We start from the raw sequence: 26,136 nt of genomic DNA, 5'->3' as shown, positions 1-26,136 counted from the left end.
TCCTAAAAGTTCCAAGCTACAAAATTGGATGCACACTGCTGTGTGCTTTGCTGTTAATGTAAGAAGTTCTTAACATTTGGATCTTAAAGACATTGAAGCATTTTCCCTTTTTACTGTGCGTTTACAGGTTTCACTGGGAATGCAGCATTTTGTATAGTCTGCTTAAATGTGAGATTTAAGATTGAAACATAAAGCTTGAAATGTAATTCCTGGGACTAGACCACCAGAGCAGTTCTTTGTGTATGGAATTAACATCAATCATCTACTAATAAAATCAGAGTAGGAATCTTTGCAAGCACAAAGCACTGAGATCAGGATGAGGTTTGTTGCTGTTCCCTCCTTGCCCTGGAGCTCAGAGCCCCTCTCAGCTCAGACAGGACCTGCAGGTGCTGCACAGCCTCACAATGAGAGGCACTTAAAGCTCTGCACTGCTAATTACCTTATTCCTTAAAATCTGACTTCCAGTTGGCCTTACCTTAACCTGTGCTCTTCTGTTCTCTGTGTTCTCATTTAATTCTGTGCCCCTTGGCCACTGGCACCTTCCCCTGCCCAGACTTTATTGAACTGTGCTGCACCTCCCTGAGCTCCTGGCAGAAGAGGGACCAGTGCAAAGTGGAGCCTTTGGAACATATTAAGCTTTTATTCATGACAGGGTCAGGCAATAACATGTCAGGGAAGCACACAAATATTTGCAGGTTCCTGTTTGGGTGTGAAGTGGGACACAATATTGAATTTGTAGCATTGAGCAATAGCAGTGCTGCAGCTGAGTGTCCAGGGAGTTTTTGTGAAGCCTTTCAAGCAGGGTTTCGTAATTCTCTGAGAAGGTTTTTGTGTGCCTTAACCTTGGCATGGAAATGGCCTTGTGTCTAAAGCATTTTGAATAAAATTTTTAAAAATGTTCTCAAGTTACCCATTTTTCTCTTCAGCACTTCAAATTCAGTTCATTTAGCTAGAGTAGTTCCTAACCCCCCTCACATAATAACCTCAAAACCAGTGATTTTTAACTTATAATTTGTGGACATTTGTGAACATCTATATACAGGTGTAGATTCATTATGAATCTGCTTTGTAGACTTGATCTGAACATCTCAGGAGAGGTCTTTGCTGTGTTTTTATCCATTTTTTATTAAGTCATGTGGGCAAAGTGACTTTTTTTTTTTTTTTTTTTTACCAGGCCTGTATGTTTGAAAATATTTTTGGGCTTTAATCAAAACCTGCAGCAATTTTGCTGGTTCAGTGTTGCAGGACCACCATGAAGATAATTGTCTTAAATAGAAACAAAGAATGAAACAGATTGGAAAGGGAGTTTCTTGAATTTAAATTCTTGACTTCTCTTTTTTTGAAAAACAAACCTATAAAAAGTGTGTATTTTCAATCAGTGAGTTTTGACAGTACATCCCATCTTTTTTGAAAATATGAAAGCCTCTTTTTTTCTTTTGTATGTCTTGTTGAAGTTAAGGTAGTTTCTCTGTTGTCACGGTTTGACTGTCTTTGAAGTCCTGGGAATTAAATTTCCATTGTTAGTGTGAGGACATGTCAAAGTTGAGTACTGCAAAGTAATTACAGATATACTGGAGTAATTACTTTATAACTAAATCCCCTTTCTCTATACAGTAAATAAACTTTTAAAAAACTTTTAGTAATTGAAAGCTGTGGATTTGTTTTGCTATTAACAAAAGAATAATACAATAAAACATAAATATGGCTATTTTTACCCCTGTCCAGAGGAGAGATGCTCCCATTCTTGCCATGCCGGATGCAGAGCACAGCACATCCCTGTGGAATCAGGGAATTTCAATGTTTTGGTGCTGCTAGGAGCATTCTTGTGCTGGCTTTGCTGTAACTTCTCTCCTTAGCAGGGAGATGAAAAGATGAGTCTTTCTTTTGTTTTATTCATAAGATATGAAACAAAAAAAAAAAAAAAAGAGTTTTTAACCATTCAGGTGCTCTGGGCTCTCTCCCCCTCCTCAATCCTGGCACAAACTGCTTTCCATGAGGCTTCACCTGCAGTTATTCCACATCCAACTTTGACCTGTGTGAGGTTTTTCTTTTAAAGTTTTTACTGTTCGTTGTAACTAAATTGGAAGCCTGTGTGGAAAATAGTGAAAGCTCAGCCTGTGCCAAATATTGGAGCTGTGTTTGTGAACTGCTTGATGCTGAGGAATCAAATCCTATTTTCTAACTTTATGTACTGCTCTGTCCTTAAAAGGAACTGGGAACTAATTTTGGGGGTTACAGAAGTTTTGGGGAGTTTGCATTAAATTTATTCAGCTTCAAACAGGAAACAAAGGAATCTCCAAACTTTTCCCAACTTGTCGTGTCAGCAGTGGAGAATTCAGTAGTTAAGCTCGGGTGGCAGGATGAGTAGTAAATGTAGCCAGGGGATAATTTGGCTTTAGGGTATCTTCAGCTATAGTCCAGCATTTTTCCCCAGTTCATTAGGATTCCTTGACTAAGCAGAACTTGGTCATGCAATTTGAACTTTGCCAAGCATGGCTCCTCTCTGAAGCTTGCTCCCACTGTCAGGCTGTGTGTCCCAGTGCAGAATAAAGAACCACAGTTTATTTGAGAAAGCTGAGACACTGAGGAGTGCCAAACCTTAATTCCCAAAGCTCCTCCTAAAGCCTTGCCACCCCCATGGAACCTCCTGGCCTCTTGTCCCCAGGGGGGCTGTGCAGAGCACAGCTGGGCAGGGATTTTGGGTTGCTGGGTGAGGCCTCTGCCCCAGAAGCTTTGCTGTGGGCAGCAGTGTGGGTGAACTAAAACTACTGCTGCTGGGAGTCAGCTGAAACCTTCAGCTGGGCACTAAAGCCTTGGGGTTACAGAGGGGGAAAGGGAGCTCAGGCGTGGGGGATGGCTTGTCCTTGATTGCTGCCCAGATCTCCAGTGGTTATTTCCCCTTGGCCCTAACCGTGATCAATGTAGAAATAACACAGATAAGTACCCACGTTAACATACTAATGAGTTGCCTGCCTTGAGTGATTTGTTGTGGCATCTAACTGCTTCTTCTCTTCCTTCCTTTTTGTCACCCTGCAGTGTTCTGTGCCAAGGTCTTTGTGGCTAGGCTGCTCCAACCTGGTAGAGAGCATGTGCGCACTGAGATGCCTGCAGAGCATGCCCAGTGTCAGATGTCTCCAGGTGCCTTTCTTCTTTCTTGTTGTAAATGTTATGCTGTTGAACTTGTGTTAAACTCTCAGGACTCTGTTTAATCAAATTGTTAAGTCTGCTAAATGTTTTTTGTGCATCCTTTTCTGAAATCTTCTACTTGACTGCACTGTAGGAGTGACTCTTTAAGGGCTGTGTGTGCAGCAGGGCTGGGGAGATGAGCTGTTGTGTTTTATTGCCTGTTTACTCCAGTTGTGATATCAGTAGCATAGTTCTGCATGTTGCCTGCTACGTTTTGTTTTCTCGTTTAACTTAAAAGTAACATAATGAGCTTTGCCATTTCTCTTAAATTGCAATGAACTGACCAGCCTGTGATATTTGTGTGGTTTCTTTTAGAAAGAATAAGCTTTTTATTTACTCCTAAGCGTGGTCCTGGGTTAGCCTTGCCTTAGTCTGTGCACGTGTTGGAATGCAGAATAGTGAGCATGGAGTCCTGGGGTCTTTGGGTTGCCTTGTTAACTCAGTTTTTTAACTTTTAAGAAATGAAAAACAAGGGATTGGGGGGTGGGGGGTTGGTCTGCATAGAAAACCACTAAATCCTGAGTTCTCTTGTTTTTCTTCTAGTAAGCTGTTGGAGCCAAGCCTGCATAATTTATAGATGGGGAATTGTTGCTTCATTGGTTTGGGAGAGATTGAAAATGATAAAAAGGGAGTTTTTGGAACCAATTAACAATGTTGAATTGCCAGGGTATTTACCTTGGGAGGAAAATGCTGAACATGTGTAGTAACTGTGTGGCACTTCCCAAAGTATTTCTGAATGTAACATTGTTTTAGCAGAACACAAGGATTGTTTAACTTTAGTCTGTTTGGTGACATGAGAGCATTACTCAGTGGTTCAGTCTTTCATGTGTATAAAATGAGTACTTGAAAAAACTGCTTTTTTTGTGAATGAAAATGAACAGTTGAGTTTTGTGTGTCACTCTATTTGAGGTCAGCCACTGGAGAACATCAGTGTCTTACCTTGGAGAGTAACCAGTTATTTCAAAACCTCTTCTCTCACCTGCAAAATGTGGCCACTTGAAATTCAGTAAATCTGAATTTCAGAACTGGAGATTCCTTCAAAATTTTTGTTAAATTACAAAGCTGTTTTTCCATTTGAATAGTTTGTATTTCCAGTTTTGAAATAGTGTTCAAAGAAAGGACAAACATTCATGTCCAAGACGAACTCATGGATGGATAATTCAGTTTCAGAGCAATGAACAGTCTCATGGCCATATAATGCTTATAGAAGAGTGTCTGCAGTCATGCCAGGGCAGAGTCCCATAGATTTGGTGTCTGGGCAATATTTGCAAGTTACTTCTAGTTCTGACAGGGTGGGATTGTTGGGGTGTCTGTGGGCCAGGTGTTGGGCTTTGGTGATCCTTGCAGGTCCCTTTCAGCTCAAGATATCCCATGGTTCAATGAAATACTGTGCCAAAGTAAAGGCTTCTTGCTTTTTATTAAGCTTTGATTGTTTTTGTAGAGCTGCAACCAGAGGAGGCCAATTTGAGACCTTTGGAAGTGTCTGTGAAGGATTACTTAAAAAAAAAAAAAAAGTTCTCCTTTTGGGTGTGTGACTCAGTGATGCCTGAAGGGGAACTTGGAAGCAAAAGTGGCGCCAGCTGCTTTCCCCATTTATTATTTTTGGCACTGTGACTTGCCCTTGGTTGCTTCCTGAGCTCTAAGCCCATATAGAAATCAGGTGGGGCACAGGTAGCAGGAGCTCCTGGTTCTGTGGCACACATTCAGTTAGGGTGAAATGATGAATAGGAGATGCTGGAAGGGAAATGAAGAAGCTGTTGATTCACAGAAGCTGCCTGGGACTGTGTCTGTTGTGTGTGGTGTGTGTAACCAGTGAGCAGGGCAGCAAGGGGCAAGAGCATCTTCACTCTGGAGCCTTGGAGGATCTCTTCAGGGAGAGATTGTTCAGTCCTGGGGCTTTTTCAAACCTTCAGGCTTCAGCAGTCACCTGCCATCCACCTAAAGGAGCAAAGCAGGGGTTGGGTTTGCTCTGCCTTTCTGTGGTGTTGTTCATCATCATCAAACCTAACAAGGCTGTTTCAAATCAAGGTGTAGCATTTCAGTAAATCTCCTCTGCCTATAGACTGGGAGAGGTGTTCCAGTTCTCAGTCTAGGTGTGTATTCTGGGCTTTTCCTCATGCAGTAACATAGTAAAACCTTCAGAGTGCCTGCAGTTTACTGGAGAAATATTTGCTTTCTTTAAGCTCTTAGTGAATGCAGAAGAGAAAAAGGTAATTTATTTGAAAGTATTTATTCCTATTTGTGGTACTTGAGGTTTGCTCTCATCTACTCTGGCTTTTGCTTTAATTGATATTATTAGGAAATAAATTCCCTGACACTTAAAACTTGTTTCTGTTGCATGGGGAAGTAGACGTTAAATGCCATTAAATGTTCATAATACTCAAAACTGCTACAAGGCCTTAGTTTTAACTGCTTAGTTACCTTTAATGATGTTTGTGCACAGGAACACTCTGGTGTCCAGTAGCTCCTGTTTTCATGTGCTTTGATATGGATTTCTCTGCAAGGTTAAAACCACAACCCTTGTTTAGATCTTTAGAGAAACTGGTTCTGTAGCAGGTGTGTGATGCAACCCTGCCCCTTCCCTGGCTTCATCCTGGGAGCATGGCAGGGCTCTGAGTGTGTTTGGTGCTGCTGATTTGGGAAATGACTCCAGCAGGGCTGCCAGGCAGGGCTCTGGGCTCTGTGAGTAAACATCTCCAGTGTGAAGGCAGCACTGCTCATTAGGCAGCACAAGATAAGAGCCCAGGCTTGGCTTTGAATTGTTGTGTAATGTAGGAGGTGATGAAATAAGTCTTGGGAAATGAATTATTAGAGAGATATAATGAAATTAACCCAGTAACCAAATACTGCCCCACCAAGTTTCTTCACTGTCTGCACTTACACTTTTCTTCCACTTCTATTTTTAAAAAAATTATTTTATCTCTCTTCAAAAACTCTGCCTAGGTTTTGTCGTGCTTATTTACACATTCCCGAGGTCTTTGGGGTTCTTACAAAAGGTTCTTTTCTACACTTTTCCATCTATTCTTGAAGTTTTCAGCTTAATTGCATGTAGTGCCCTGCTCCTCTTTCCCCCTGTGCTCACACATGGGCTGTGTGGCTTGGAAGCTTTAACAGATTCATTCCCTGCAGGAACAAGCAATGTCTCACTTGCCCAGCTGCCATGGGAGATGGCAGCTCCTTCCTGCACAGGCAGATGTTAACATTCCTGCAGTGGCTTCTGCAGGCTTGAGTCTCCCCTGTCTCCTCCAAACCCATTCTCCCAGTTCTCCTGAGGCTTGGGTAGCACCAAGGCTACCAAAGGCTTTCCTGCCCTTGCTCCTCGGTCTCAGCTCCATAGGCACTCCTGGATCTGCATTTTCCTTTGCATGGAGTGGCACTCAGTGCTCTGGGCTGGGTATCTAACATAGATTTCTCTTCTTTCATTTTGAACACAGAAGCTTCCAGAAGGAAGTTTATCTTTCTATTTATTGATGTTACAATTTAGCATTAACTTGCTTAAGCTTCCGTTTGTTTTTCTTTACTAATTTTGAGCTTCTGTTGATGTTTCTATTCTGATGCCAGGGGGAAGCACAACAACAGAAACTGTAGTTGGAAAAACTTGTAGCTGAAAGCAAAAAATTGAACATGGAAACTTCTTCATCCTCTTTTCCCAGTGTGAATTCAGGCACAGACATGATGCAGTTTTCTTAAAACGACAGTGAGTGCCAGAGATGGGCTCTGCTTAGACCTTCTCCTCCAGAGCATGAAATCACAAATGGGAAATGATGAGTGGCCTCTCGCTCTGGAGCCTGCATCCCTTTGGAAATGTTATTCTCTGCAGCTGTTGAAATGAGTTGTCATAACCAGACAACTGCTTTGCTGCTTCTGTTAGGTCTGAAGTCATTTACAAATACCTCTTTGACATGTTTTCTGGTATTTTGCCTCAAAATTCCATTTATTTTTGGAAATAATCCAACAGATCCATTAAAAAGAAAGACATATTTGATTCCTTTTCTTTAAAGGAACAGGACAGTCTCTCCAAAATGTGAAATATTTGTGCTTGTCCCTGTGTTTAAACTGACTTTTCAGGGGCACAGAGCTTTCAAGCCAAGGCCAGCGGTGTAGAAGCAATTAAAGCTACCCATGGAAGGCAGGAGGCTGGCCTGGATTTCCCAGTCCCTAATTCTGAGGTAAAAATTGTCAGTTTTCCCTCTGGTAATCTCAGTGATGCTTTCCAGTGTTGTTCCTTCTGGCTGGAGTCTCCTCTCAGTGCAAAGTGACACCAGTTTGGGCTTTGTTTTCAGTAGTTTCTTGTAATAACTGGTTTTTTTAGTTCTCAATGTGGGTGTTACAGATTTTGAGGGCTGATCTGACAGCTCAGTTTAGTGGCAGTTGCACATAATGCAGGTATTTTGCAAAGGGTAACATTTCATTTTATTCCCCCTTCAGTGCTTGGCCATGCTGGTCATCTCCACCATATCCTGTTTCCTTTGGAGTGTCTTAACTGAGATGAGCACTTTGGATGCAGTCTGGGTGTCCCTTAGAGTCACAGCAACTTCTTGTGGTGCTTTTGGTGGTGTGGCCAGCCATGGCTTGAAGCTGGATCCAGACATCTCCCCCAGGAGGATGGGGAAATGGGAAATGCAGGGATGACTTTTTCCAGGCATGACTTATTATCCAAGGGGAAGGGTTCTGGTAAGCACTTAGGGTGTTCTTCGTGTTTCTGAGTGCTTTGGCCTTTATGACTTCAGTTCTTAGCTGAACCTGTTCATTCTTAGGGGCAGGAAGGGACCTTCTCTGGTGTGGGTCCGTTCCTGGTGTTTGTTTGGGAGTGGAAGTGAGTGGTTACTCACTGGAGTAAATTCCAGGACTGAGCTCTCAGCCAGAGCTCTCTGCTCTTTGCTTTCCTCAGCAACGGAGCAGAAATGTGTGAGAACCAGCAAAATGGAATAAATATCTGTGAGCTGTGGTTCCTGATCTGCCTGGGACATGACATACATCTGTCACTTGGAGCTGACTATGGCTCCTGCTGAGGATTCCAGCTGTATTCCCTGGGGTTGGAAGGGGTGAGGATTCCACATGTATTCCTTGTGGTCAGCAGAAGGGAATGAGGATTCCAGCTGTATTCCCTGTGAGGATTCCAGCTGTATTCCCTGTGTTCAGCAGAAGCGGGGAGCAGCCTGTGAAGCCACGCGGCAGATTAGGGTCACCTGTGGTGGCCTCCCCTGGCTGGCACCGTTGGGGTGTGCCAAGCACTGACCTTTCTGCTTGTGGGGAAAGAGTTTTGCTGCTACAAACAACATGATACACACGAGTGCTTTTTTGGGACTTTGTTGTTTCAGTGGTTTTTGGAGAGCACTAAAGGTCACACATTTCATCCCCAGGCTGCCAAGTGTGCTTGAACAGAAGAGTGATCCCTTCCAGGGGTCTTCTGTCCTCCTCTGGGTGGGCAGTTCTCATTGTGGTCTTCTTTTCAGAAGTTGCCAGTATTCAAAAGTCAGTAATTAACTTAATCACTGATCTTTATGAGTCAGATGAGGAGGAAGTGGTGACTTGAGTTCCTCTGAGATGTGTCACTAAGCTGCTGCTGCAGGAGGGACTTCTGCACGCAGCAAAAGTCATGGGAGCTTAGAGATCCAGTCCTTTCTTCTTTGGCTGACTTGCTGGCCTGCCTTTTGTCAGTGTTTCTGTCCTGTTCCTTTCAGAAGTCCCGAGCTGTTCACTCCCCTGGCAGGATTTGTCCCTGTGGAGTAGATTGTTCATGGAGAATTCATGGATCACCACAAGGTACTGGAGCTTGCCTGGCAAATTCCAGTGCCTGTTGCTCAGAGCTGCAGGAGTGAGTGCAATGTCAGCCATGAACTGTGTCCCTCAGAAAGAGTAGCACAGTCCCACTAAACCTGAGAGATTTCACACGTGGTGGGCAGGAGCTGTTGTTGCTGCTGGCTCTGCAGAAGGGATGCTGTTAGCCACAGCCTCGTGGTGATGCTTTCTCAGCCTTCTGGGGAAGAGAGGATTTTTTCTCTCTCTGATCCTGTTACAGTGGAAAGAAATGTGTTAGGAAACGTGCCTTGCTCCCTAGCTGCCTTCTGGCAGTGCCATGCTCGTGCTGGGAGGGGTGGAGGAGGGAAATTTGCCCAGGGACAGGAGTAGATGCAAGTCAGACTGTTCTGGGTGTGTGTGACAGTCCTCTTCTGTGCAGGTGTTGTGTCTTTCCCACGAGGAATTTTCTAGGAAACAGAAATTTATAATCAGTATTTCCTACCAAGGTTGGAACTACATTTGTGCAGTGTCTTTGCACTGCTGAGTCCTCATCAGACCCCCTGGCAGGAGGGTGGGTCCCTTGCTTAGGGGAATTCAGCAGCTCTGTGGGTACCAGTGTGGATGGTTTTGCTGATACTGGTCGTGTCACTCTGAGTCACCATCAAAATGACACTTACCCTTCCCTTGTGACAGACTCTTGGTGCTTACCAGGCTGCCCATTCCCAGCTTTCCCTAAACCTCTGTGATTTGCATTTAGTGAGTTGTTTTGTGGGCCTTCAAGGCTGACATTTAAGTCACATTAAGACTTAAGACTTCACATAGGTGGTTGGTTTCTTGTGATCTTTTGAAATGCTGGAGAATTCAAAGCATTGAGGGAGGCATCAGAGGCAAGGGTAGCACAGCTGGTTACAGACAGCAGGGATTGAGCAAATTTTGCCAATCCCCATGTGGCAGGGCTGGAGGAAGTTCTACAGTACAGAAAGAAGGAACTATAAACTGAACTTTTTATTCCTCTGGGTAATATTTCTGGGGCAAAATGGTTCTTGTTTGTGAAGTCTTGTTTGTGAAGTGGAAATGCTTGGCTTTGTGCTGCAGGGTGGTCTCCCACTGCTCCCAAGTGGATTTGGGATTCCTGAGAAGGTTGAGGTGACTGATTTCTGTGTTGTGCTGCAGTTTCTCTGAAGTTCTATTTCAGCCGTGCTGACACCAGAGTTCCCCTTCCCAAAGCCCCTTCAGGCTGAAGTCAGGCCCCAGGAGGCAGAGCTGGGACTCCATGATCTGTTCCTGTAAGTGAGGAGCAGCAGTTGCTCCCCAGTGCCATCCTGCCCTGAGGTGGGGATGCTGCTGGCACTGCCACAGGCACTGTGCTGGGTTGAAGTGCACAGGGTGGCAGCTGGTTCTGGCTTTGGTCTGTCCTGTGCCACAGCTCTGCCACCTGCCTCTCACACAGGAAGCTGTGCTGTGACATCGGGCACTGATGTGGTGTGGATTGAAAACAATCTTCCAAAGGCAGGAAGCTGAGATGTGGGGCTGTTCCTGCTGTTCTCAAATCCTGTTCTGTAGAGTCTTAGTGAGGTGCTTTTGTATTCATCAGTTTTGTAGGCATGTTGAAGTTGTACAGAGAGAAGTGGTGCTGACCTTCCAGGTCAGGAACATTTATCATCCATTATATAAATCACGTGAAATTTAAATTATGCAATTGCACATGCCTTTGAATAGCCAGATAAAATCAGCAGTCGAGTACTGAGTGTCTGCCTAACCCCAGGCAAGGCTGGGTGGATATTAAAAAAAAAATTGTGAGTATTTTTTTTACGTCTTGTATTACTGAGGGCTTTTCCCTTTAGCTGCAACCTTTGTGGAGATAAGATTTTCTCCAGGTTCTAGGTTGCCTGGATATCAGCAGCTCCAAACCCACACTGAACTTTTGCATAAACAAAAGCTTGTGTTTCAGACAATTAGTGAGTGATTAGAATTTCCTGAGGAGTTGTGAAGATTGATACACTTTGATGAGCTGCCAAGTCTGGAATACACTGCCGTGCATCTCTGGAGGAAACAAGTGAACTTCAGGACATGATTCTTCCTTGGAATCCTCACTGGTTCTGGGCTGCAGATTTACTGAATTTGCAGTGTGGTGGCTGCTTTTATAGTATTTCTTTGTGTGCAAATACCTTCTGTTTTGCAAAAGATGAATAATTGAGGGTTGCTGCAGGTTTAGTATTTCAGACTGCTCAGTAGCTTTGAGTAACCTTTGTGTAGCTTTTACTGTACAAGTTTGAATAGAAATCTCTTCAAAACCTGCTTAAAGTGCTGCATTGTCTGAGGCCCTTTAGTGTCCCCTCCCTCTCCCAGCTCTTCAAACCCCTCTTACTGAGGGTTGTGCTTTGGGCTGGCAATTTGAGCTAACCCCCTTTGGTTTGATATGGAAACAGCAGGAGAGATCTGAACCTAAATTCCCTCTGGGAAATCAGGAATAACCTTTGAAGTATTTTAACTTTGCACCAGGCAGCCAAATTGCAAATGTGTAGTTAATCTTAACAGAGGCTAATTTATTTTTTATGAATTTGAACTGATCTAATTATTAGCTTAGCCTGAAACTTGCTTCCCAGATGTTACTTATCCTACCTTTAATCTGGAATCCTGTTAACATTTATTAATTGTGTGGGGCAGAGTTCTGTCTTCTGCCTGGTTTACCCATGAATGTGGCAGAGAGAAAAACCTCCAACTTTTGGAATTTGATTTTGCCTTGCCTGGGCCTGGGGATGCTCAAAGAGCCCTGGGGTTTTGGGAAGGATGCTCCATGGGATGGGGCAGGTTCTGGGCTGTGCAGCAGGGATGCTGATGGAGCAGTTGGATGCTGCAGGGATGCATCAGCTGCCTCTGGAGTGCCTTGGCTGCTCCTGGAGCCCTGGAATTCAGCTGCTGTTCTGTGCTAATCCGAGAAGTCAGCACTGAAACGCAACTTTAAATAGTTTGTTTTGCTTTTCCAAGTCCTATAAACGATGAGATGAGTGGATCTGAAGAGGTCTCTTTGCATCTGCTCTAAAAGGAAGAAAAGCAATGAGAATCTCGAGCCACTATTTTTCCCTTCAAGTTTTCTTTTTTGGATTTTTTTTTTAATACAGGAAATAAAAGCTAAAGGAGCCCTTTAGTAGACATTGAGATAATTTCTAGGGTAGTAAATATGGCTTAATTTTTAATTTTTAAAAATTTTCATTATAACAAAAAAACCCCACAAACTTCCAAAATCTTGACATACCTATCATCCTAACTGCCTAACAAAATCCAGTTATTTAGGGTAGTTTTTGATACAGTTATAGGTGCAGATGTTCTGAACCAGTGTGTAACATGGTGTAGTCAAAGCTTAAAAAACTTAAACTCTGCTTTGCCTTCAAAACTTCCAGTGAGTTCACTGTGTAAGTAACATGGTTTGAAGTTTGCCCTGAGTCTTAAAAGTACAGAGGAAAAACTGTTCTGCTTTGGGATGGATTAAGATTAAAGTGAAGATTCTGCCTAAATGAGTTTGTGTGGAAAACAGATGAACCATTAGTGCAAAGCTACTGCTAATAATTGTAGCTGAGAACTTGGGGTAACTTCTCTTCATTTTAAAAAATCAGTTGAAAAAGAAAACCTTGCTCTGACATCTGTGTACCTTCCTACAGTTTGTCAGGGTCATGTTTCTGGTTTAAACATTTTACTGTTAAAGAAACTTCTTCACAGGCAGAAAGGATTTTTCTTTTGAGGTATTTGGCCTCTAGAGTAGTGAAAGTTAATTGAGAGATGTTTAGGCAAGTGACTGCAAGTGTTAGTGGTGGTGTCAGTGATAAGCTTTGATACACAGTTTGAGTATTGAGATCCTGCTGCTCTGGCAGGAGTGTGGGTTGGGATTCCTGCACACATCAGTGTCTGCCAGGGAGGGCTGGGGGACTGGACAGTGAAAGGCACCAGTTGAGGCACCTGGAGAACTGAAGGTGGAATTAAAGCTCCTGTTAGGCTGGGCAGGGGTGGGAAAATGAATCCAGTTTTCATCTGGGTGAGTCTCAGGTGAGGCTGTGCAACGAGCCTTGCTGGCTCCTCTTGCACAAGCTGGGAGAATATTATTATTATTTTTATTATTAGGATATTGATTGAAAATTTCTCTTTGGCAGCACAAGCTGAGCCTGTGGGCACCTTAACACAGCTCCCAGGCCTGGCCTGGTTGCAGTGCCATCTGCTTTGCCCTTTCTGCAGAAGGGCAGGGATGCTCTGCTGCCCTGACTGAGGTGGGCGGGCAGAGGCTGCTCTGTGTCTTTGGGCTCTGGGTTTCCATCGTGCACAAGGGTTTACACCCTGTGCCAGTTTTGCTTTGGTGCTGGAGTGGTGCAGGGATGAGTCATCAAATTGTTACAATTGCACAATTCCCTGCTCATTGTCCTTGTAAATACAATGTTTTTGTAGGGTGCATACTGGCAGGTTTGGGTTACTGACTCTTTACTCCAGACACTCTGAACATTAAATGAGAGTTTAGGGTGTCTCTGAAAGTTCTCTTGTTAATGTGATCCTGTAGTACCTGTTGAGGTTAGGCTGCCCTTAAGAACTACCAGTTACTGCATATTTAAAACCCAACAAAACCAAACCAAACCCCCACTAATGTCTCTTGGGATTGCAGTAATTACGTTGTTTTTCTGGTGACATCAGCTTGCTGTGTGGAAATAGAAGCACAGAAACAGCTCTGAACTTGGACAGAAGTGCAATTGTTTTGTTTCTTATGACAACCTGAATTGAACTGACAGTCAGTCAGTGAATTTTTTTGATGTAAATCTTTCTGAAAAGATGGTAATTCATTATTTCAGAAGTTTAAAAGCCCCAGAGTGTTGTTGCTTTTTGGGTTCTCCATCAGCTGTGGTCCTTCACAGGCTAGGTAAGGATTACACATCCCTGCCCAGGCTGCAGTTTGGGCACACAGCTGCCTGATAAAGGATGTGCCATCACCACATCACTGGTGCAGTGGAGTCCTGGCTGAGTGTTTCATGGAACTGGATCAGAAAAGTAATTCTGAGCTGTTGAGCATTTTCATGTGTAATTTCAGTTTAAAAACAAGCTGTGTGGTGTGAGACTGGGCACTGCCCACACTGACCTGGCTTCTGAGGGCCACCAGGGTGATCAGAGGGATGAAGCACTTGTCCCATGAGGAAATTTGGATTGTTCAGGAGAAGGGAAGGCACCAGGGAGATCTAATTCTGGCCTTCAGGAGCTGAAGGGAGAGCTGGCAAGAAACAAGGAGAGAGATTATTTACATGATTTTATTAGTTCCATGTGAAGTCAGACACAGTGAATGCTCAGAGATACACTTTTATGCATATATATATACACACACACACACAAGATCAGCAAGTTAATTGTAGTGAGTTTAAGGTGAGGACCGATACTCTCAAAACGAAGTTTAAACAATGGTACTAATTGCCAATCATCAAGGCATTGGTGATTAAGCACAGTGATCTGCTTAGTGACTGCTTGTAGTCTTTGGAACCTGCAGAAATAACTTTCAAATGTTTAGGTGAGGAATGACTTGAGATTTTCCTTCTCTGAGCAGAGGCAAGAGCAAACAATTCTAATTTTGGGGAATTTATGGCCAAAACCTCGTGCAAAACAAACCCTTGAGAGCTGTCAAACTGGGGTGTGGAAGAGCATTAGGTATCTTTTAAAAACTTACCATCTATAACTTGTGGTCAAATTGTAGAATTTGTAGCAGCTTGAAACACAAAGTGGGGAACTATGGTGCTGAATTCAGCATGTCTTCCTTTAAACTTTTTGGTGGTTAGTCAGAAACCAAATAGAAATTGATGCCCTATTTTCAGTTATGAGGGTTTTTTTCTAATTTTGCCTTCAGCTGTTGGCTCTTGGTAGACTCTTTAAGTATTTTAAGTATATTTTTGTTTGAACTTCCAGCAATAGCTGGACTAAAATAAAACCTGGCAACTGGGAGAGCAGCAAGCTAGGTAAGAATTGAAGCATGTTCAGCCTAATTCGTGCAGATCCCCAGTGCTTACGTAAATAGTTGAGTTTGAGCTGAAACAAGCACTTACTAATACAAACATCAAATATAGCCATGGTCAGCAGAATGAACCTTTGTTTGGTGGACAAAAAGCTGTCCCTGGGGGCTGAGGAGGAACCTGGGGGCATCAGGATTTTTGCATTTCTTCACAGACAGATCTTGAGGAGGGTGAGAAGAAAGGGTCCTTGCAGTGAGAAGGGTTGGTTCCCATCTTGTGCAGTCTGGGCCAGGGGTTCTCTAAATTAATTTCATATTTGTGCTCCAGGACATTTTTACTAAGAGCCTGTCTGTAGTTAAAAGAGGAAAATCTCCTTTTATCCCTGATCAAATATCAAGATGTTAATAAGCATTGTTTAACATGTCCTGGGTTAGCAAATGCTGCCCATTTCTCCCCAAGGAGAGGCTCACATTCATCTGGGAATGCTCTGAAGTGTTTGGCAGATTCTGGCTCTATTAAAAGCTGGAAGCATGAGGGGCACATGCTCATCACTTTTAGCTGGTGCAGATGGTGCCCAGCTTCCTGCCTTGCTGCTGGCTGCAGCTGTCCCACAGGGTGGCACATTCCTCACTCCCTGGGAATGTATGCTGGGACCTCCAGCAGTCCCTGTGTGCCAGAGCTGGGCTCAGGAGGGGTTGGAGCTCCACCTGCACAGTTTGACTCCAAGGTATCCAAGTATGTATTATTATTATGTGTTGTGTTGGTTCTTCAGCTGCTTCAAAGTCAGCAGTGGTTTGTTAAAGGGCATCAGAGCCTCTTCAGCTGAATTGTTTTAATTGGTTTTGCTTATTTTGTAAATTTAACTGAAGTTTCCTGGTGTTTTCTTCCAGAGAGTGGAATCTTGTAAAAAGTTAGACTGTGTAAGACTTAGCTGGGTCTTTAACCAAGATGGAAATTACTGGTTACTTTCAAGGGCAGTGGGACATAGAGGTTCTTACTTACTTTCCCTTTCATTAAAGCTCAAATATAAGACTCTTCTTTTTTTCAAGGCAACCCAGCTGTTGTCTTGTTTTGTCCGTCCATCCTCTGTATCCTGTGAATCCTTTCTTTGCCAGGGGAAGCTTTATTATCAGAGAAAGCTAGCAGTGCAGTGAGCCCTGCTCAGATCTGAAACTCATGTGTGCTGCCCCAGTTCCTGGGATTTGCTGCTATCACTTCTATAATTGCTCTCCCCTACTGGAGCTCCAAGTGGGTTAAGAACAAAGCTCTTCCCCTGCCCAGGCAATTAAATGACTCAAGGCACTCCCAGCTCCTGGAGCTCAGTACAAACCCAGGCTGGGAGTAGCCTGCTGGAAACCTGGAGCAGCCTGTGAGGTTTGATGCATTCCTGCTGGGAAAGGTGCAGCTTTTCCTGCACCTGCTGGGGGAGGGGATGTATCTGGTGGTGTTGACAGCACTTCATTAGTGGCTTGGTTGAAATTTCTTCTGTCTTCACTCAGAGCTGGGATTAAAAAACATGAAGGAGTTGAAATTTCTCATCTTTGTGTTTGGTTGTTTATTAAATCTTCTCTAAAGTGCAGAAAGTTCAACAATACTCCTAGCTACCAGCTAAAAGTGAACAAAATGGAGGTGAATCAAGCTAGTTGCAAAGTTTCTTAAAGCTGAACAGTCCAATAGAGAATTAACACCTTTATTATTTACTCTTTTAACCCAATAACCCAACTCCCATGACCCTCAGTGCAATACTGACTGTCCAGCCAGAAACTGCCTGAAACCATGAAGAAGGAGAAAGGACACTGAAGAGACACCACCCAAAATCCTCCATCTTGTCCCATACCTATTACTATATTATAAAAACCTCAAATTTAAAACCCTTCACCATGTGAAATCGCACACTTCTATTTAACTACACACCAGTGATTTTAACTCCATCACTTAAATTTGGAAGCTTCTCCAAGGGTCAAAAGTAGTGCTCTCCTCGGGGTCAGTGCCAGACAGCACAGAAAGCTCAAAAACCCAAAGGTTTCTGGGATCCAGCAAGGGGAGCCTTACAGTTCCACTCACCTGCAGGAAAACACGCAGTGCTTTTGTTCCTCCCAGCCTCTCATTCATGGACCTGCTGTGCTCCAGATGTCAGTTGGTGCCTGCTATCCAAGGATCTGAATTGAAACTGTGATTTATGGAGTTTTAGAATACCTGCAATATCTTTGCCTTTGGGGATCGTTCATATCGTTTGTATGTCAGAAGCTTTTCATAATCTCCAAAGGGAACTAGCTCGATGTAATTAGCCTTGTCAGAACCTCTTTCTCTCCAGGTAACTTGTGAACCTGTTTTTTCCTTGGTTTTCTGCACCCCATAGAAATCCCAGAAACATGAGGTGTTGTGGAGCAGAAAGACTAAAGAAAGCCTGAAGTTTCTGCGGGACTAAATGAGGAATGTGAGATGCAAATCTCCAGGAAGTGAACTTTTAAACTTGCCCAACTTGTGGAGCAGTGTGTGATTTCTACTGCCATTTCTGGTTACAGTCAGTGGAAATAGAGGCTGGGGCTTTGCTCAGTGTAACTCGATTCAGTTAGACTTTAATAACTCTAAGGCAGCAGCAGAACATCCCAGCTTGGGCCCATTGTTATCTCTTGGCTGTTGCTGCTGTTCCCAGTAGGGATGGAGAGCACTTAACTCCAGGCCGACTAATTAAGGAATGACAGCTGGTTGGAAATAATCATTCTACTTTTGCAAGAGCCGTGAGCAGCTTCACAAGAATCTCTGGGAAAAATGAACGTATAAACAAGATGAATTGACAATATTTAGGAGCTATGCTTGCCTGTGAGATGCTGCAAGTCTCTTGTGGGGGTGGGAATCATGCCTGGGGAGGGTCTGAAGGGCAGCTGGGATCTCTGGGATGAGGTGTCCATGCTTCCATCAGACCTTGGAGCTGTTCTGCAGGGAATTGGGCTGGATTCCATGGTGATGCCACTTCAAAGCACTTGGGAAAGTGGCTGGATGTGAGGTGGGTGGGGTGAGCAAGAGGTGCTCCTGAAGGAAGGGATGAGATGCTATCAAGGGCTGGAGCCCAGAGCCAGGACTGGTGACTCCAGCTGTCAGGAATTCTGAAATCCTCCTTCTGCCACGTGCTGGGAACAGACAGGACAGATCAGAGCTGTCTAATTGCTTCTTCCAGACATCAGGGCAGGATCCTCCCATCCTCTCCTGGTCTCCAGTTACTAGGCTTAAGTGCTGGAGAGAGATGGGAGTCTGAATTGGGAAGTGTGTGTGATGGGGGAATGACCTCACAGTGTTTTAAGAGAGAAGCAGAGCAAGTTTATTAGGAGAAGACAACAGGGAAAACAAAATATGTATTTGGGAGCAGAAAGGATGAAGGATTTAAAAGCCCTAAAACACAGTAAGAAAGTGTGGAATGAGTCAGGATGGGAAAAGAGAGAATACAAGAAGCTGTAGTAATGAAATTAATGCAGCTGCTAACTTCCTGGTGGAATATCTGGATACGGTGTTCATTTCCAGCCTAGAAATCAGTGTGTGTCACCTGTCCCCACAGCCATGGCTCACATGTGACAGGACATGGCAGTGTCTCTGGGCAGCAGTGCAGTTTGGGGTGCCCAGCCCTGCAGGTGTCCCAGGAGTTCCTGGAGGTGGCACTCAGTGCTCTGGGCTGGGGACAAGGAGGGCATTGGGCACAGCTTGGGACTCCATGGTCCTTGAGGCTTTTCCAGCCTTAATGGCTCTGTGATCCTGTGACATTCCAAGGCTGTAGCCTCTACCCAAAGCCTGCTCCCACTTCTTCCCTGGGCACAGTGGAGGCACAGCACAGAGGGAAACTCACTCTTCAATCTGCTGGTGTGGAAGTCAGCTAGTTCTGGTGACGTTTGTGTCCCTGTACTCTGTGTCACAGTCCTGCTGTGCTGTAATTTTATTGGCTGTTCCCAGAATGACATTATGTTTAGAGGCAAATCTTAGTCTCTGTCCCTGGGAAACCTGGCAAAGATCTCTGAGATATTTTCTGATAAAGGAAGAAATACAATGGCAGAGTCCCACCATAGCCTGCTGAAGGAAAGTCAGGGGGATAAATGGATAAAATGTTGGATTTCTGCTGAATTTGCTGACCCAAGCCACCTGTTTGATGTTCTGTGTTCCTTGCTCATAGCTCCCAGGATCCATGGGTTTATTTAGCCTTCAGCTGCCAGAGGAGATGAGATATTCCTTACTCATTTAAGGACACACTAATTGGATGCACCGTTAACAACATATAATCACTCTAATGAGTGTTTTTACATATTCATATTGAAATAAAATAAAATCCAAGAAGCCCTGCACAGTTCCCTGGTGGCATGTGTGCTTTCCAGAATGGTGTGGGTTGGTCCCAGTCAGGGAGGGGCTGTGGTGTGTTCCCTGCCAGGGGACAGCACCCCTGGCACTGGTTTGCACCCCAGTGAGAGGGGCTAGGTGTGGGTAACTGGGATGTCCCTGCAGAGTCTGGGGCTTTAGAAACCATGGAAGGTGTGGCTGTCAGTTCTGTGTATGCCCAGAAACACTCAAATTCGTGTTTCTGTGGAGTGATCCCAAACATCTCCTGCCTTTATCCCTTTCTGGATTCCCCTGTAGCCACCTCCTGGGCTTGTACATGTCACTGTGTGTCATAACCAGGGTGTTGAGTCTTTCTATCACCTGTGGCCACAGTTCCTACCTGTCATCCAAAGTCCATGTGCCACATATTTTTCCACGCCTTCAGGGAGGGCTCAGGGTGAGTTTGAGCCAAGGCAGTTGGGCAGGGGAGGGAAGGTGGCAGAGACAGGATATTGTTCATTTTCCATCTTCTCTGGGTTTGTGCAACACGTCCTTGTGGAGGAAAGAGGAGGAGATGAATGCTATTGAGATGGAATTGTGTTTTGAGTGGGGTGGGTGTTGTTTGTAATGAGTTCCCATGATCCAGGGTGGCAGGAGTAAGGAAATTGTGTGACTTTCTCCACTGTGTGTTTTACCTGAGCCCCTTGTTCCCATTTCTGTTGAGACAGAAGGGAAGAAAGTTGAAATAATTAGAGGTGTTTGAGGACACTCAGTTTGTCCTGCTGACCCTCTGCCAGCCTTCTGGGCACGATGATGGGCAGGGCTGGATCTGCCTGGGAATGAGGGACTTGGGAGCAGGGAGGGATGGTGGGTGTGCCATGGACAGCCAAAGGGAGAGCTCATCATCAACAGGGGCAGAGAGGAGGGAGGGGTTTTGAGGGACACAGGTGAGCTCAGAGAAACATTTGCAGCTGAAGGTTTATAGAAATCTTTCCATTTTTTGTTGGTGAAGGAAAGGGAGGGAAGCAGAAGCAAGGAGCAATTTTGAGGCGGGGAGAGCACTGCAGTAAAGGCAGGGGTGACTGCCAAAAGTTATAGACACAGCCTGGGCAGTGAATGGCAGAAATGTTCTGCAGGGAATGATCCCTGTTCCTAGAGCTGAGAAAAAAAGCATATTCTGTTGCATGTAAGTAGTGTATAGTGATTTTCTTTTTTTTTTTCTTTTTTTTTTTTTTCTTTTTTTTTTTTATTGCCTAGCTGTATGCAATTTAACTTTGGCAGAAAGTGCTGGTTGAATACATTGACAGGTTTAATTGCTTTGGCTTGAGTAGGATGAAAGTGAATTTATTTCCCAGTGAGAAAAGCGTTGAAAGGCTGCATGAAAACCTGTCAAAGGAAATTGAAGCGGGGTTGGGGAGTTATCTTTACAGTAAATAGAATTGATAAACATGTCAGTTAAAAGGGGAATTTATTTATAATATTCAGGTTTTGTGGCCAGAAGTCTTTGAGAATTCCGTTCACTGGGAAAATGAATTTTATCTGTTCAATTGATTTGCTTTTTCGTGGTGCTTGTAGATCAAGAAATTGTCACAGAGTAAAAAGCTGAAGTAATATTTGTTCTTTTTTGCCAGAACACGTCAGTAATGGAGGATCAGAATGAAGATGAGTCTCCAAAGAAAAATACCCTGTGGCAGGTAGGAACAGGCATGGATGTAGGAGAGGTGCCAGGATTTTGCATGTTCCTGCTTTTGAGAAATATCCAAATCTCGGGTCTGCATAACCATCCTTGGATGTATCCTCCTAAAATTAGCCCAGCCTTCGAGTGAAGGATGATGCCAGTGGATAATCCTTGAGAAATTACCAGTTGTACCAGCTCAGATTTTGTGGTTTGTGCTGACCTTGGAAGGACAGTGCTGCATCGAAGCATCCTTGGGAATGAAGTTCATTTCTATTTCTGAGCATGTGACTTGTTTAAAAAGAGAAGTTCAACATGGCAAGGACTTACAGCCATTTGCTTTGAAGAAGTTTGGGAATATTTTGGAGCTGCCAGTTGCTCCCCAGCAGCTCCCTGGCTCCTGAGGGGCTCAGAGGAGCCTGCATCACTCTGAGGCTGTGCTCACTAATTAGCAGTGATTCCTGATGTGCAGCTGAAGCTCCCAGGATTTTAATGAGATGTTCATGGGGATGACCCAAACATTGACAGGTGCTAGTTTGCAAAAACAAACCAAAGCCTGTGATTCTCAGGTTTTTATTTATGGACAACCAGTGCAACACTGACATGAGGGTCTGGAATCCATATTTTAGCTACCAGAATCCGAGTAAAACATCTGTGGTGAGAATCTGCAGTGTGCCCAGAAACCACTGCTTTGAGTTGGGAAAGGTAGTTCTGAAAACAATTACCCCCCTTGCAGTTTTAAGTGGTAAGAGGTGTAAGGAGAGGATTGGGAAGTAATTTAGGAGCCAAGTCTATGAAAGACTTTGGAAAGTCTTTGAAATTCATCTGATGTAACTAATTTCTTGAAGAATGTGTTGTTTTAAAACTTAGTTTTGATTATTTGTTTACATTTTCCTGCATGTTCTTCCTTGAGAGAGTTTTTATTAAGCTGTAGTTGATATACAAATACCAATATTTAAATATATCCTAACATATAAATAATATTCCTTCTTCAACCCCAGATAAGTAATGGAACTTCATCTGTGATTGTCTCAAGAAAAAGACCATCGGAAGGAAACTACGAAAAGGAAAAAGACTTGTGTATAAAATACTTTGACCAGTGGTCTGAATCAGATCAGGTGGAATTTGTGGAACACCTTATTTCCCGAATGTGTCACTACCAGCATGGACATATTAACTCTTACCTGAAGCCCATGTTACAGCGGGACTTCATCACTGCACTGCCAGGTAAAGGGCAGGGCCTTGCTCTGGGTGCATCTGCTGGCAGCATCTCCCCACCCAGTGTCCCTAGAGATCAGTGCTGCTCCCTGCTGCACACAAGGGCAGCAGGAGGCTGAATCCCTTCTGTGATTAATTGAATTGGCCACTGGATGCCAGTGTTGTTCCACGTTAAAGGAGTTGGAATGGTGAATCCCAGAGAATTTGTGCTGGAATTGGAACTGGATTGTCACTAAGGTTGTATATCTGCAAGCTTTGTCTGAACTCCTTTTTCACACAGAAAATACTACTGCAGAGGTGTTCTGGTTTAGGAACTCACACATTTCAATGTCATTCTGAGTTTCTGCTTAGATGAGTGCAGCTAGTTTGTGTGTTCTTGTTGCTGACCTGAAAGCAAAACCACTTGTGGTTTTTTATTGTGTTGTCCAGCCCTGATTCTTCCTTTCAGTTACTCACAGCCTCTAATGACACCCACAACTGTCAGCCTGTGTTGATATGTTCAGATATTAATTCTGTTTTTGCACTTGCTCGATGAATTTTTTCACTAAGGTGCAGAGCAGGAAGAAGTGGGCATATACAATCTCTAGGTTGTAATCTGCTGGTGAAGTTGTATTTATTGTTCCATTAATTTCTGGAAGAAATTGTATCTCTGGATTCTTGCTGCTGGGGACAGTGATTACTTTGATTCTTGGAAAGGGCAATGTGTGGACATTGTTTGCAGGGTGGAAAATCAGCCTGGGTGAGTTCTGAGTGTGTTCTGTGTGCCCCTGGCACAGCCTCACCCTGCAGGGTGTGGGGTCATCCCAGGAGTGCCAGGACAAGGATGGACACTGAGGGTGGAAGAGGAGGCCATGCAGAGACTAAAAGCTAAATCCTAAAAATTCCAGATCACCTGCTCCTCCTGGGACTGACTCTCCAGACCCTTCATGTGCAAGCCTGATCTTCAGTTAATATTTTATTTTGTTTACTTTTACACCTCAGGGCTGATAGAGAGTTATACAGATCTTTCATTTCATGTATTTCTGCCTAAGAAAATTTTGGGAGCTTTATAAGGTGACACTTGTTTACGTCACATTTGTATATATCAAAATACATCTGTACAACTTCTGTTGCTTTTTCCCAATGTAAATACTGGGAATTGCTCCCATATTCAGCCTTTCCTGAAGGTGCTGTGGCATGCAAAGAACATCTGCCTGAATTTACCCAGGACTTAATCCCAGCTGAGTGAAATCAATCCTGTGTTGGGCTGCAATCACATTAAAGGATAAGTGGAGCACCACTCTGGCACAGGGAGGGATTTTTGGGGTCATCCTGTGCAGGGCCAGGAATTGGAGTTGGTGGTCCTTGTGGGTCCCTTCCAACTCAGGGTATTCCATGATGCCTTGTTAAAAGATGGCTTCACTTGTCTTGAAGAAGTCAAATTCTTTTGTTTTAAACAGGAGTAGTTTTTGCTCACTGCTGTCCTGACCAGTTTTACACCTGTGACAATGCAGGAGAAAGGGAAGAGTTGATGGAATCTGACTTGCCTTGTTTTCAGTCACAGAGTGGTAACTGTGGTGTGTTTCTGATCTCAGTGACTGTTTTGTATCTAATGTTGATCCCATTTAGAGAGTTGACATCCCACATTTGGGTTTCATTTTCATACAAGGTGATTTTTATGCACAAAGCCCTTGAAATCCCTGTGAATTTTAATTGTTTGAATTTATTATCGAAATTCAACCAAACCTTCAGCTGTTCCCTCTAATCAACAACAGCTCTTTTCCACCATTTTCTGTAAAACTGCAAAGACTCTGTGAGGTATAAGGGATGGGTGTCATGTTTTCTTTTGAAAAGTCTACCAATAGATGTCAAATTCATTTTACTTCAGAAAATGTAAAGCTTTTAGTACATATTTCAGAATTTTTCTGAAGCAAATTTGTGTCTTATGTAAAATAGGGATATGCAGCTATTTCAGGCCTTAATGTGTCTTAAATTTAGTCCTGCATGTTGTCTGACATCAAATTTATTCTTGAGATTTTTAATGCTGGAGAAGTGTACAGGTTTAAATTGCTACATTCAAAAGAGATGTCAACTGAAATATTTACCCTAATTAACACAGTAGGAACAGCTCCAAAGCACAGACACAAAGGACAGGCCCACTCGACTTAGGTTATAGCTCTCTAAATTATGTAGAATAAGTCTATAAATGAGTAAGACTTACATGTATTAGTTCCTGCTTTCTGCTGCTGTTCATTTTTATGAAGGCCATGTGAAATTCAGTGTGCACTGGAGGACAGTATGAACACACTTCCTTCATGCTTTAAAAAAATAACAGTAGTTCCTTTGATTTGTCAGGACTATTTGAAGCCTAAAGTGGGCTGTCATGAGATAAAGTGGAAAATGAAAAAGGTCGTCATCTCCTGGTTTGAAAGAGTTTTTTCATGCTTGGCCAAGGGGTGTATGTTACTCATGAAAATGGAGTTATTCAACATCTCAGGTTCAGGGCAGTTTTGTGGAAAGCAAAATTGCAGGTCCTTTGAAAGAGGAACAGATTTAGCAGTGACTTTTCCACGGGGAAGAATTTCTCTGCCATATCCCATCTAACCCTGCCCTCTGGCCATTCCCTTGGTCCTGGCACTCCAGTTTCTGGTGCAGAAGAACTTTCTTGCAGCCCTTGCAGACACTGGCAAGGACTCTGTGATCCCCACAGAACCTTCCAGACCCTTCTCCAGGTGAACATTCCCAGCACTCTCAGCCTGGGGTACTGCTCTAGTCCCTGCAGCAGCTCCATGGCCACCTCTGGACTTGCTCCCGCAGTTCCATGTCCTTGTATTGGGGACAGCAGAGCTGTGATCCCTGCTCCAGGTGGGGGTTCAGGAGAGCAGAGGGCAGGGGAGGATCCCCTCCCTGGGCCTGCACACGCTGCTGTTGCTGCTCTGTTGTGCTGATTGTCTCTCCAGGGCAGAAGGATGGTCCAACAGGAAGGAAACACACAAAATCTTGGAGATATTTTGGTGTCTCTGTGTGCACTCAGCTGTAACTGGTGCCTCTGCCAATGGCAGTGTTCTCATGTTCTGGGTTCTCAGTGTCATGCAAAGCTGGTTTGCTTGTTCCTGTGCACTCACTGTCTGCTCTCCATTTCTTTGTAGAGCAAGGCTTAGATCACATAGCAGAAAACATCCTTTCCTATCTCGATGCCAGATCGCTGTGTGCAGCAGAGCTGGTGTGTAAGGAGTGGCAGAGGGTGATCTCAGAGGGGATGCTGTGGAAGAAGCTCATTGAGAGGATGGTACGCACAGACCCGCTCTGGAAGGGGCTCTCAGAGAGGAGGGGTTGGTAAGTACTGGGCTGGGATCCTGCTGCACATCCTGCCCCCACAGCTGGGATCCTGCTGCACATCCTGCACCCACAGCTGGGATCCTGCTGCACATCCTGCACACATAGCTGGGATCCCTGCTGCACATCCTGCACCCATAGCTGGGATCCTGCTGCACATCCTGCCCCCACAGCTGGGATCCTGCTGCACATCCTGCACACATAGCTGGGATCCCTGCTGCACATCCTGCACCCATAGCTGGGATCCTGCTGCACATCCTGTCCCCACAGCTGGGATCCTGCTGCACATCCTGCACACATAGCTGGGATCCCTGCTGCACATCCTGCACCCACAGCTGGGATCCTGCTGCACATCCTGCCCCCACAGCTGGGATCCTGCTGCACATCCTGCACCCATAGCTGGGATCCTGCTGCACATCCTGCCCCCACAGCTGGGATCCTGCTGCACATCCTGCACACATAGCTGGGATCCCTGCTGCACATCCTGCACACATAGCTGGGATCCTGCTGCACATCCTGTCCCCACAGCTGGGATCCTGCTGCACATCCTGCACACATAGCTGGGATCCCTGCTGCACATCCTGCACCCACAGCTGGGATCCTGCTGCACATCCTGCACACATAGCTGGGATCCCTGCTGCACATCCTGCACCCATAGCTGGGATCCTGCTGCACATCCTGTCCCCATAGCTGGGATCCTGCTGCACATCCTGCACACATAGCTGGGATCCC

General features: G+C 44.4%; 1 protein-coding gene across 4 annotated transcripts in view; it reads left to right on the top strand.

Annotated features, from left to right (window-relative positions):
• The window catches only part of FBXW11 (F-box and WD repeat domain containing 11), a 57,749-nt gene that overhangs the window by 12,154 nt on the left and 19,459 nt on the right, over positions 1–26,136 (top strand). For 3 of the 4 annotated variants that reach the window (XM_079319907.1, XM_079319908.1, XM_079319909.1), the window contains 3 exons: positions 20,828–20,890; positions 21,873–22,098; positions 25,218–25,404. In XM_079319907.1, coding sequence (XP_079176033.1) covers positions 20,828–20,890; positions 21,873–22,098; positions 25,218–25,404 — 476 coding nt within the window. Of the gene's footprint in view, positions 1–3,070; positions 3,139–20,827; positions 20,891–21,872; positions 22,099–25,217; positions 25,405–26,136 lie in introns of those variants that run through there. The other variant, XM_079319910.1, reaches the window with a different exon arrangement.

Source organism: Erithacus rubecula (genome assembly GCF_903797595.1).
Source record: "Erithacus rubecula genome assembly, chromosome: 16".
In the NCBI taxonomy this organism is placed as follows: Eukaryota; Metazoa; Chordata; class Aves; order Passeriformes; family Muscicapidae; genus Erithacus; species Erithacus rubecula.
This window is presented reverse-complemented; position numbering and strand designations above follow the sequence as displayed.